Below are 13,518 nucleotides of genomic sequence, written 5' to 3'. Positions count from 1 at the left end.
ACCTTTTATAAAAATGTCTTTGATCCTAGTTCTAGCTTTCAATAACTCTCCTTCTTAAACCCACCTTATTAGAAAATAATATAAAAATAGAAAGACTAGTAGAAGATAAAAGGATAAAGCGTAACCATGATTCTATGAAGTAGGTATAACAACTAACAAGTTGGTGTTAAACTTTGGTGTCTGAAATTAAAAAAAATGTCTACATTAAATTATAATTTCCAGCTTCAATCTACTCATCCTCTGGCTCATCTAGCTGAACTTGTTTGTGTCTGCCATAATTTTCTTGCCTGGCTTTATCATGCTTTAGCTTCGTCTCTTTAAGTTGTCCCTTTGAAGTATCCCATTTCTTTCTGTGTCTGTGGTGTGCAGGATGGTCAGCAATATGCTGCCGATTATCCGTATTCTTTTTCTTATGACCATGCTTGTGCATTTCTTTACGAACATGGTGTAAATCATCGAAATCAGAAGTCCTTTCGGAATGCTTGTGCCTTTCTTTATGAACATGTTGTAAATCATCAAAATAATCAGAGCTCCTTCCCGAATGCTTGAGTTTATGCTCATAACCGGTCTTTCGAATATAGTTAGGGCGCCTAAACTCTTGCTTATGATGCTTGTTATCATGAATATGGTGATGTCCTTTGTCAGTTGTGATTTTACGTTTATCCATGATCTGTTCATCACCGTCTAAGAGATCGTCCCACCAGTCATAAAGAGGATCAAATAGACCTTTTTCGTGCAAAAGCCATAATAGTACAAGCACTGCAATTCAAAGAATAGTACTTATTTTAAGTTGTTCTGCTGAATGTACAAATTATAGTATCTAATAGGACATTGAATAGAAGTCATACCTGTCGGAAAAATTGCCAAAAACAGACCAAACATCATTACCCAACTCAAGCAAACGTATTGTATGTGGCACTTGAAGTCAAAAAACCCAGAGCACTTTTGTCTTTTATCCCACCCAAACCGAGAGACGTGGAAGAGATTTGATCACGTAATTAGTCAAAGACAAATGAATCAAATATTAAACAAAGGTTTATGGTTAAGAAAGCAAAATGTAGCTATTGATCTTCCACTAATAGTTTATCACTAAAATCAGAAAAGATGCCGAAACTCATTATCAGTTTACTACATATCGAAGAACGTCATGAAAAAAATAGGAAAGATTTTATCCAAATGCAACTTGAGTACAATCTGGAATACGTGCACCAACTTTTGTGTAATTTTGTTACTGACTAGATTTCAGAACAACAGTTTTTTCATAAAATAATCACAGTTTTAATCCTTTATGATATTAATGACGGAATATTTCCAATGATTGTCTTCAAGGTTTTCACGTGTTCACGGAGACTCAGTGCTTCAAATCCTTGTTTGATATGTAGAATTTCTAATCAAGTGGGTGGTTTTGATGAAGAAATATATATATATATATATATATATATATATATATTATATAACTAGCAAAGCAACTCTAAATAATGCACGTGAATAAAAATGATACAAAATTTAGGAAATTCACATTTTGTATATTTTATATGATATGCTAGAATTTAAATTGTATAGTTTGCAGATGCAAAGTATAATAGAAAAAATACCTACAAGTTTTTCCAGTGATAAATTCTGTTAAGCTGGTCCAAAGTTTATTCCATAAGTTTTCAATAGAATCAAAGAAACCATTTAGACTTGTCTCTGGTGGTTGAAAAGGCATCCCCTGCAGTAATAGAGGATTTAGAGATTCACATATTTGTTGTCATAACATCCCAATAACTAGCATATAATGTGAAGCAATCAGAACACTAACTTTCTGATTAAGTTAGTACAACATCTACGGGGAACAGTTTTACTATGTCAAATTGGTGCCTTTGGGTTATTAATGACCATTTTAAACCTTTAACCCTAAAACTAGGCAAATTAAAATAAGGAGCAACAGACAATTAATTGGCAGTTACGCAACACATTTCACTCTATGTTTTCATGACCAAATTCACGATCCATTATAGCATGTGCACTTAATTGCACCGTCCTCATCCCCAACATATTTTCCTTAAAAATATTTAGAATTAAAAAGTGTTTTCTAAACAACCACCTAGCACTTCTATTAATGTCACCAACAAAGTCACTGTGTTCATAGTCATAGAAAATAAAGCGTGCTAAATTCAGGTACCAGAAAAGAACAAACCTGTGTGCCATTGTCAAGAACAGTTGCCGTCGTAGCAAATTGACATTCGGCTCTATCAACTTCATTATAATCAGAGTCCTTTAATATGGCTTTATTCAAAACGCCAAAAAAAGAAACAAAGTAAATATCAACGAATTTTTTATCCTCAGAACAAATAGCAAACGTATTCATCCCAAGCTTCTTTACCCGCACAAAAATATTTTGAAGCTTGATCATTGCTGGGGTAGAGTTTGAACGATCTGGTTGCAATCTCGTTTGGCTTCATTATTAAAAATTGCTCCTGAACCAAGTTTACAAAAAAAAAAAACATAACAGAGGACCTACGGATGTACAGAATAGGAAGGGGCAAAAAACAAATTGCTGACATATGTTTCAGCATAGTACCTCCATCAGGGTGATATCCTTGGAGCAATTAAACTGCAAGACAAAACAATCATCATAGAAAAGACACCTCTTCAATTCCTATTCATGTCATGCAGTCCATTCAACTAACTAGAGATCATTCAGTGTGAGACTTATTGGTGGTAAGCAAGGAATAATTAATGCGAAGTGTGAGACTTTTAGGTACTTAATTAAACAATCGTGTCCTCATATAATGATATGTTATAAACAATGAGTGCAGGTCAGAAGAGTTCGTAAAAAAATGATCACAACCCAGTTTCCGATCACATATTATAAACAAAGAAATAGAATAGAACTCCACTAACACTTTCAAGATTTGAAGAACTGTGCCATGGGTATAGAAATTAAAGTAATGCATGTCTGTCATTAAATAAATAAAAAATACGAAACTGTCATTAAATAAATAAAAAATACGAAACTGTCATTAAATAAATAAATAAAAAAGAAATCAACATTCGATTGTCCAAGGATAATATAGATAAGGCTGAAGCACAATATATATAGAGAAGCAGAGTACCGTCAAACTATATGATGCTTCCACCTCACCCGTATTCTTAGTTGTGATTTTAGCAACACCAAATTGGGTTAGGGCTTCAAATGTAGGGACGCTAACACTTGTAATTTTTCCTGGGCTCCTGGAGAAAATGAACTGTGTCAAGCAACTTTTTAAACGCTTTTTTTTACTATAAAACAAAAATTCTAAGTCATCCCTTAGAGTAAATAAAAACAAAATTGGTTGACTATGGAAATTTTCCTCCATGGTTTTTCAAATAAATTTATGATGAGGAACTCCGTTATGGACAGAACATGAGAAAAGAAAAATAGAGTTCAACATGAAATCATAAAACAATTTTGTCAGTGAGTGACTATAATGGCCAACTTCTCAACTATTTTGTCATTTTACAATCTCATTCAAGCTAACAAATCAATCTTGCACAAACTTTCAGAATGAACAATTACAAAAAAAACATAAGTTTTCAGTCACGTGTGAATCTTTGATTAGTAACAAATGTAAAAAAAACGACAGATCCATATCCATGACGTATAATTTTTAAAAAATGTTACTGTTCTGAAATCATATATATACACCAAGTAAATAATAATACCTTTGATAAACATACTCTACATCATTCGCACTTAATTCTAGCACAAGGTTTGTATTAAGAACCTCTGTAATTCCTATGGAGAAAGAATAACTCCCAGCACTCTGCAGTGAAATAAAATAAAAATAAAATAATTTCTAATAGAAGACACCATACTAAATAAGTATAAAACTATTGCAACGTAACTGGATGTTGGTTTATCCTTTCAAACCTTCCTTCCAAACCATAGAGTGGAACCTGATTCCTACTTATTCGATTCAGGTCAGCCTGTTATGAACCAGAAAGTTTTTTCAAATTTTCAACAATTATAAGAAAACTACACATAATAAAGTTTCAATTAAAATATTAGACGAGGAACAATGTGATTTGAAATTATTAGAAATAAGCTGAAACTAGCTCAATTCAAGAAGCTAACTCAAGCAAACCGGAAAGTCCAAATCTTATTGTGTGAGAACTTTAGAAGTTGAATTGAATCATTTCTTGAGTGAGAATTTCTCTCTAATTTCAAATAGGACTTTTGATTCTTACCTTGAATTTCTAATTCAAATTGATGAATATCTTGATTGTAGCATGTCAGACTTAACACTCAAGTTAGAATGTGATTTTTTTCATCTTTGATCTCTTCCGCATTTTCGATTTTCTCTATCCTTTGGTGGTAACTGTTGGAAACTATGCTACTTAAGATTAGTTTTATTTTTATACCATCTCCAATCCAAAATATTAAAATAATAAGTTTCTGACTCTTTCTACTTATATATATTGTTTATGTTTATTCTTACCCAATGTGTGAGGTTTCAACTTAAACTTAAATTCTTAAAACCTCCATCCCTCCTTTTTTTTTCATGTGTTGGGGTTCCCATCATTTAAACCAAAATGATCCATATCTGATTCCACCTAAGTAATTACATGAGTTTCGTTATCTAGTGTAAGACAAGAATAAAAGTTGATGAAAACAAATCATAGTTACTGTAACAACCTCCCGAAAATTCCACAATTGATTATGCAAGCAGGTCCAAAAGGGTGAAGAGCAAAAGTTTGGTTGTCGATTGAAAGCTTCATAGCTCACACCAATTTTGTTGCATTCAATAGAATCTAAGGTAAATCTCACTCTCTCGAGCAGCATCCACATTGAAATGTTTCTCCCCAAATCCTGTGGTTGACCGGGGTTGCCCTGTCACAAGAAAAAAAATGCATTTTTTTAAGCTTGTAAAAGTTGTGAATCATGCCAAAAGCATATAAAGTAGTTCAATGAGGTTATCTTCCCTAAACTAAACCAGTAATGCCAACATAAATGTATGATTTGTATTCAAAATTGGAAAAAGGTCTATCACTAAGAAGTGCCCAACCTAGGGCAAAGAGGAGACTGCCAAAACTACACAGAATATTGCCCCTACGGAGTTGCAGTTGCAATTATCTTTGTCTAACACATTTTGTGTCGCAAGCATTCTTCATTGAGTAACCTCTAGAAAGAAAGAAGGAAAAATCCTAATCCTGCAATGTTAACATTCTTAGCCAGAACACATCATGATACCTCTAAGCTTGTCAACATAAAAGCTAGAGATTGAATAGAAAAAATCTTTTTGACATAATCTACAATGATAACGAGGTGGTCTAGATTAAAATATCAGTGAATTAATACTATATCATGCTTGCACCATTGATTGGAATATGAGCTAATGCATTGTTTGGATGATGATGAGAGTGGGAAGGAAAGAAAAGGAGTAAAAAGAAAATGGAAAGTGAGGTCGTTTCGATGTAAGGTTTGAGTGGATTTGAGTGTGATAACACATTAGTAAATATCAGTCAGTTATAGTTTATTCTCATGCCTTATATATATAATCTTCTATCTTTGGTTTGTAAAGTACAATACATTTTACACATGAATAAAGTTTTGTTTGTTCTTTCTCACACGGTATCAAGAGCTTAAGCTCCCCTTCCGTGGCTTCCACTATTTTTCTCCTAATTCTGAAAACTCCTCTGTTGTTCTTTCCTTTGTTTCCCACACGTTCAATGCACCAATTCCTCTAAAATCATATGCTGGTAACTTCATCATTTGACTATTCAAGTTCTTGGAAGGTAGTGATATTCCAGAAAAGTTTCTCACCATTAAAGATCCTCTCCATGACAATAACAATCAAGATTATTTGAACTATGAGCAACAAGATCAGCTCTTGAATGCTTGGTTGCTAGCTTTAATGAATATGTCTATTCTAAGTCAACTGGTAGGTCTATCTTCTTCCTCTCAAATATGGAATAAGCTATCTGTGTATCATGCTTCACAATCAAGAGCAAAGGTCAAAATTTTAGAAATACAGCTGCACACTCCCAAGAATGCTTCATATCTTCTTGATATCAAGAAGATAGTTGACACATTGGCTGCCATTTGTTCACCTATCTCCACCGAAGAATATGTTGAAGCTATCTTGGATGACCTTTGATGATTTTATCACATATGTGGTCACAAACAGATCCTTACTCGATTTGTTAGTGTACAATTGTCCAGTTGTTTGCTTGTACATTGTAATATTCATATTAACTAACAATTCTACGCTGTAGCAATAGGTGCTAGACACAAATCTGTTGAACGATGCAAACACTGTAAATATTTGTAATATTCATTTCGTTGTATTGTTCAACAATGAATAAAATTTCACTAGTTCAATTTGTCTAAGAGGGTTGAAGATGGAGGCTTTGCTTTTATCTCAAAAAGAACAATTGGAAAAATACAAAACACAAGATCTCACCAATATTCATGCTAAACTTGCTTGTGTTCCAAATTTGTCGACAACCAACAATAAGACCAATTACAATCTTCTTATCAGAAAAATAACATATATCAATACATGAATAATCATTCAAAATGCAATCAAAAGTAAGAACAAAGGTCATCACAATAGAAAAAAGGATTTACTTTTCATTCATTTTCTTTCCTTTCCTATTATTTTAAACCAACAAATACCTCACCCCTTTATCTCGCTCATCCAGTTGGACGTCCACAAGTAGTAAATATCTTCACTAAGCCTATTTCCCTTTTTTCAATCACTTCAGAAATGAACCTAAGGTGACAACAATCCCACCATAAATTTAAATTTAAGGGAGGATGATAACACATTAGTAAAGTAAGTTATAGTTTATTCTCATATCTTATCTTTGTAAAGTACAGTACGCTTTACATAATAATAAAGTTTTGTTTCTTCTTTTATTGTCTATTTTTCTTTCTCAAAGAGTGCAAAGTTTATATTAAATGCTATTGAAACAAATTTATTTTTATTTCAATATAAAAATGTAAAATTAGAAAAAATAAATAAAGAATCAATTATGTCTTCATGAAAACATAATTGAATATGTTGTCATGAATAGTCGATTATGCATATATTTCTCCTCAAATCTACTTTTGCACACTTTCTCCATTCTTTCTCCTTTTACAGTACTTCTATTACTTTCCATCCGCATATGCAAACAAGCTGTAAATGATATTTTTGTTCCACATACACACTGTGCACGAGGAAGCTTGTATGCCTTCAAACTTAAAAAACAAACAGCAATGACAGGTTTCAAGTCTATCCTTAATTTGGTGACCTGTCAACGTATATTTAGAACTGTATGATTAGCAAATATGATAATAATTTATTCTATCAATGCATTTTACACCTTTTTTAATTTCTCTGGTAGATAGATAGTTAATGCCATTTATTTCTCATAGTAAAATTTTATTATTACCAATTAATAAAATTATGTTAGACAGTCTCTTTGCAAAAGAGCAATATCTGGAAAATGTCTAAATGAGAGTTGTAAGTAAAAAAAACAACCTAACATATAATTATTTATTTGATCTTAGTTTAACCTCAATTTTGTTAAAGTCAATAGAGGTTAATTTTAGTGAAACCCGTGAAACAAACATACCTGCCTTGGTACAACTAGATAGAAATCCTCAAAAGATGGTATATTTGTGTACCCAACGAAATCTCCAATAAGATTAACCCTCAAAAATTTATCATCAGAGATCACTGTTCTGTTTTCAGGAGCCACAACCACTTCCTGCCAGCCAAATTATGGATGGGCAAAATTACGAGTTAGATACACATAAAGGATAATTAAAGACATGACTCTCTGTCCTAAAAAAAATTACGATTGTTTTACCCAATTTGCCCCCTTGTAACATGTTATCAAACAAACACACACACACAAAATAAAATAAAATGTACAACTAATCCTTTTCACAAAATTTGGGGCAAAAAATGGTACTTAGTGTACCAGATGAACAACAGAATAAACCAGAGACTCAGAATAACTAAAACAAACAATAATTTTAGTGAAGTTGTAAACTTTAACAGATAATAATGACCTTAAAGTGACCATTAAAAAAGGAAGGCTTAGAAAATGAAAAGAAAATATAAAATCATCGCTTTATAGTTGAAATATAAATTGATACCTGGAAACAACCTACACTTACCATTTCATCCCTGAATTTATTCATATATTCAAAATAATCCTTATAAATGTTAAACCTATAACAGGTTAATTTGTCATTACGTGTCTTTATATCTTTTAAATGCCAGATATGTAATACTAAAAAGTTGATGACACCAGAAAACTAAGAAAAAGTATAAAAAATTGTTAGCCAACATTTTGCTGATTCTATTAATAGGGATGCTATGAGATGCTTCCTCCCTTCTCTACAGTTGAGGGATAGGATAGGGATTCACATGCGGAGTGACCTATCAAGTGGCGTTCAATGTTACAGTAAGACACTTAACATACCATGTCACAGGTGGGTGTTAACTTTGATGAAGGAGATTTAACAAAAGGATCATGCCATGGGTTTAAAAATTAGCAGGATTACCTTGTGTACACAAATAAATACATGGACTAAATTATGTAAATATTTTCAAGCACTAATTTTCTTTTTTTATTTATTTAATGTTTTACAACAAAATACTATTCTAAGTTTTAGCAAATGAATGGAGAAAAGAGAAAAAGAAGTACCAAGGACTCTAGCCATTGCTCATACAAGTGTAAAAGGAAAATAAATATATCAAAAACTGGAATGCCGATCCAACCAAAGGTTATAGTCTATGGAAAAGGATGCATACCACATTTAAATTTAATTGCATAAGGAAATAAACAATTACATACCGAAATTTTAGTTCCACTCTTCACCTGTATTCGGACACTAAAGCCCAATGTTCTCCGCCCAATGCCAAAAACATGAAACCTAAAATGATTGAGAGAATGAAATCTGAGTTGTAACTGATGACTAAAACAACGAGGCGGTTTTCACTTCGTTGAATCTCAGAGAGGATTACAATTAAAACTAGATGCCGTAGAGAGTATTTGTACATTATGAGTGTTAGGAGTTAAGTTTTTTTTGGAAGTTAAGAGTTGAACTTGAACTAATTTATTTCATAAACTAGATGATTAGTAAAATACAGCTGGAGGTACAATCTGTATAATACTCCATTATCCTACATCACTCTCTTTTTCCCGTCTATTTAGTCCCTAAAATTTCAACGAACTTAATGAAGTTACTTGATTAACTCACATTTTGAGAAAAAACTAGAACAAACATGAAGAAAACATCTGAAATTTTCGTTAAGATTTCAAACAAACACCTAGATATAATTATATAGAAAATGATGTTGATCTGCATATACAAACGGTTCAATGTAAACATGGTTTTCATATGCTCCTCTAAGTCCAGCAAAACACTCACTAAGACAATAGCCAGCATAGCCCACCCAAATGAATCGCAATTGGAAACAAAAGGACGGCGAGAGTGGAGGCTTACCAATCACCAGAGAAACGAACACAATGTGCAGTATTGGCCTTTCCTTTTGTTAATTTGTCAACTAGTTAAACAATTTAACCCAGAATTGTTAGTTTTGTGTTTCCTAAAAACCTACAAACTTTTGCAACACCAAAGCACTTACAGAAGTTTCCACATGATGAAGGCATCCGCCGCTGGGGCCCACATGGACAACATATTGGCTACATTAAAGACGGAAACAGAGAAATGTTTATCCTGAATCAGAAGTGAAAGATGAAATGCCAAAGCATATTTGGGGAGGATGGAACAAACATTGAATTCTTATTCTTATTCTTCTTTTTTGAATAATTTCCCTTAAAATTATCATCATGACCTTAAGCACAGATTGACTTCAAATTATATTTCAAACAGTGCAATATTAGAAAACATCATAATTGAAAGCAAACAAAATTATAATTTGCTGTATGTATATAAGCACATGATATCATCACATCGAAGGCAGGGAGGATAACTGGCCAAATGCTTAAATAAAATTAGAATAAATAACTTATGAAGAAAAGAGTGGAATAACTGTGTCAGAGATGACTATGATGACTATGATATTAAGTGTTAGAAGGCCACCTGAGTGTTCTCAATAATATGACCCTCTTCATCTCGCAGTCTGCAACATTAGTACCAGAAATCAAGCAGTGAAATCAACACGGTCACAATAAAATAAATAAAACATGGCTTGCCTCTCACATATCTTCACGACATTCGCACCAGCATCTGGCTCACATTTGCGTGTCTGAACATAATACTCTTCAGGTTTATAAGGAACATCCTGCTATCAAGTAAGTCTTACTTAATCATACAAAAGATCACTCTTAAAGCCATTTGCTAAACTAATAATAATAATAATCCAAAACCATTATAAGATGATGATAGATTTCTCAATAAGAACATTAGCATTTTTTGTGTCTATCTCTCCGTATTACATCATTTAATACATATCACATCAATCAAATAACATTTCTCTAACACTAATTATCACATATATAATCCAATAACTACAGAACAGAAGAGTATCATACTCGTATGTATGTCAACTCATACAACGCATATGCAGAAGTTTTGTTGACCGTTATCACAGGTGGAATCCTCAATGTCTGCATTTTTCTAGTAGAATTTTCCTCTACTTCCACCAATTCCGCAACAATTGACGCCTCTCCTCCACTCTGGCAATCACAAAACAACATCAACAAACAAAAATGTTTACACACTGCGTAGCTTGTTTAAAATTACCGAGCCACTGGGAACAGCCAAGTTCACTACGATTTTGGTAGTGCAATTGAGATTGTCGGAGTTGGAGTTCTTCTCGCACTTCTCGAGTTTCGATTTGGAGATTATTTGAATTCCAGTGACACGGAGCGCGAGGAAGCAAGAAAATAAGAAGATGATTAGGGCGGTAGTGATAGGAGAACGCAAAGCCATTTTTTGGAGGATTTCAATTATGGCTACTTTTCTAATTGTTGATGGATGCATAGCAAAAACAGAATGAAAGAGGTTTGGCGGTTTTTGAGAAAATGGTTAACACAGTTTATATTTTGAATATCTGTGTCATGTTTACATCATCTGTTTTATTCTCAGTATTATATATTTTAAATTTAATTTGTTGGTTCTCACGTTAACGTAAATAGAAACACAAAAATCTATTAACAAATTAAATTGAAATATTTTAATTTAACATTATTATCTTTTGGAAAAAGATACCCAACTTTTAATTTTTTTTTTTCAGTTTAGATTTTTCAAAATCTAGCTAAATTTAAAAAACAAATCCACGCAATCAAGTTAGTTATTTTAATATTTTAATAATGGGAAAATATAAAAATATTGAACTATATTATTACTCGCAAAGGTTTTTCCTTCTCTAATGGCACCCGTTACTAGAAGAACTGTTTTTTTTGAAGGTTCTCATTGAGAGGGACTCTGAATCAGAACAGAGTTCTTCCGAGGAAGAAGAAGATGATGGGGTTACGACTGCAAGTGAGAGGACTGAGAATCTGGGTGTGGGTTCGGACGCAAACAGAGAAGGGAAAGCCCCCATCACTATTAGTCTCAAAAAAGTCTGCAAGATTACTTTTTTTTTTTCTTTTAATTTTTTTGTTTGTCATAAAGTTCTGTTTTTTCTTTCTCTGTATTAAACACTTCTCTTTCTTAATTTTTTTTTTCTACGGAGTTAGACGGAATTAAAATAAGGAGATCAAGGAAAAACAGTTTAAAATAAGGAGTTATGAGGAAAAACAGTTTAAACTAAGGAGTTATGAGGAAAAACAGTTAAAGGGAATGGGAGTTAAAATATTTATTTATGAAAGAAGTTAGAAAAAAATATTAAATCTTCATATTTCAATATTTAAACTGCTTTGGTAACTCTTTTAATAATTACAAAATGATAAAATAATAAAATAAAAAATTAAGGTAAGGATAAAATGGAAAAACATTTGTATATATAAAAAATGATTTTAAAGATTTTTTTATATATAGATATAGATATTATGATATAAATAATAATTACTAAAATTAATAATAAATATATAAAATGATAATTAAAATAAAAAATATTAATAATTTATAAAATGATAATTATAATAAAATAATTATAAATAATAATGAAAAAGAATATTAGTAATAATAAATTTAAAATTATTATTTTTATTTAGTTAAAATTAATTTATAATAATATAATAAATTATTTATTATATATATTAGTTTTTTAATTTTTTTAATTTATAATATTTATTAAATTAATCACAATTTTTTATAAATTTTTCTTCCTTTTTTAATTTATTTTAATATAAATAATCTCATTTTGTTCGCACTTAAAAGCTTCAAATTCTGTGTGTATGATACAAACACAAACATAAATAGTAACAGTGGTCAAAGTTATCTAATGTATTAAAGCTACTGTAGTCATAAAAAAATTTCCCACATACCTAAGATTCACTAAATTTAACATCTTATTTAAAAATATTTTTCACCAAATTATCCATTATTAATTAGATAATGACATGTGATGCGGAATTTTTTGAAATAAAATTGATGAAATATTTTAATGGTTCAAATTAAACTAAAATTGAGTGAGAATTGAATGGTAAATTAAAATTAAAATTTGTCTTGAATAAACATTTTTATAAAAAAATATAAACAAAATTAAGAAAACAATAAAAAAAATGTATGTTCAAATCTTATAAGAGTAGTAATATGTTTATCAAGATTAAGATTAAGAATTAAAAAATTTGGAACAGATGTGAAAATATAATGCAGAAAATGTGATTTATATTGATGTTGTGAAACATCTTGGAAAAATTTAAGATAGATGTTTTTGAAAGATATTTTCGTTTATATGATCTTCTACAAGAAATCCATTCTATTAAAGAAAGTGAAGGGAATAAGGGAATGCTACTTAGTTTTATACAAATTTAAAAGTTATTTAGGAAGAACTTGAATCCTCATATCTTCAACCTTTAATATACTTCAACCTTTAATAAACCATTTGCTTCAACCCATATAATATCGTTTAACACCCACTTACCTTCTACCATTCCAATACATTGTAAGTCATGAAAAGATATTATAATTACTATTTTGTTTTATTTACAGGACTTTGTTTAGAGTTTAATTATAGGAAATTAAAACACAATGATAATTTATTAGTTGATAATTATTAACAAATATCATATTTATATTTATTTACGTATTTATGTGATGATGCAAGAAGTTTAATATCATTTAGTATTTTTCAAAAATTAGTTAAAGTCACGATAAAAAAAGTAATTTATATTAAGAAAACATATTTCAAAAGCTTCAAAATATATTTCTTCTAATTCCGGCAATTTAAATTAACAGAGGAAACTATTGTTAAATATATATTATATTAAATATATATTTTATAATTATTATATTGATTAATTCATTTTATACGAATTGCACATATGAAACTGAGCACAATTTTATATTATAATATAAATAATAATAATTACTAAAATAATAAATTAATAATAAATATATAAAATGATAATTAAAATAAA

At 30.7% G+C, this 13,518-nt stretch overlaps 1 protein-coding gene across 2 annotated transcripts; it reads right to left on the bottom strand.

Moving 5' to 3' along the window:
* Positions 1-109: 109 nt before the first annotated feature.
* HAP2 (hapless 2) lies at positions 110-11,034 on the bottom strand. Of its 2 annotated transcripts, XM_068613110.2 has the most exons (18): positions 10,736-11,034; positions 10,525-10,668; positions 10,186-10,274; positions 10,073-10,112; positions 9,615-9,672; positions 9,473-9,533; positions 8,821-8,899; positions 7,588-7,722; positions 4,661-4,855; positions 3,871-3,951; positions 3,688-3,788; positions 3,099-3,216; positions 2,564-2,596; positions 2,366-2,459; positions 2,180-2,268; positions 1,596-1,711; positions 849-949; positions 110-759 (listed from the first exon to the last, which is right to left on the bottom strand). In XM_068613110.2, exons 1-18 carry the CDS (start codon positions 10,973-10,975, stop codon positions 230-232), a joined length of 2,304 nt encoding a protein of 767 aa, XP_068469211.2. In that variant the 5' UTR covers positions 10,976-11,034; the 3' UTR covers positions 110-229. The 2 variants fall into 2 exon arrangements, with proteins under 2 accessions (XP_068469211.2, XP_090154698.1); XM_090298572.1 differs by lacking the exons at positions 10,186-10,274; positions 10,525-10,668; positions 10,736-11,034 and having other exon boundaries at positions 627-759; positions 1,600-1,711; positions 10,073-10,108.
* Positions 11,035-13,518: the final 2,484 nt, after the last annotated feature.

This window comes from Phaseolus vulgaris, chromosome 2, assembly GCF_051622355.1.
Source record: "Phaseolus vulgaris cultivar YP4 chromosome 2, ASM5162235v1, whole genome shotgun sequence".
Taxonomy (NCBI): domain Eukaryota; kingdom Viridiplantae; phylum Streptophyta; class Magnoliopsida; order Fabales; family Fabaceae; genus Phaseolus; species Phaseolus vulgaris.
Note: the sequence above shows the minus strand (reverse complement) of the source record. Positions and strands in the feature narration are given on the sequence as shown.

Coding starts and splice junctions, on each gene's coding strand:
- HAP2 (XM_068613110.2), bottom strand. CDS start 10,975: ATGCATCCATCAACAATTAGAAAAGTAGCCATAATTGAAATCCTCCAA. Junction 8,900..9,472: donor GTTCGTTTCTCTGGTGATTG/GTAAGCCTCCAC, acceptor CAATCATTTTAG/GTTTCATGTTTTTGGCATTG. Junction 3,789..3,870: donor AAAGGATAAACCAACATCCA/GTTACGTTGCAA, acceptor ATTTCACTGCAG/AGTGCTGGGAGTTATTCTTT.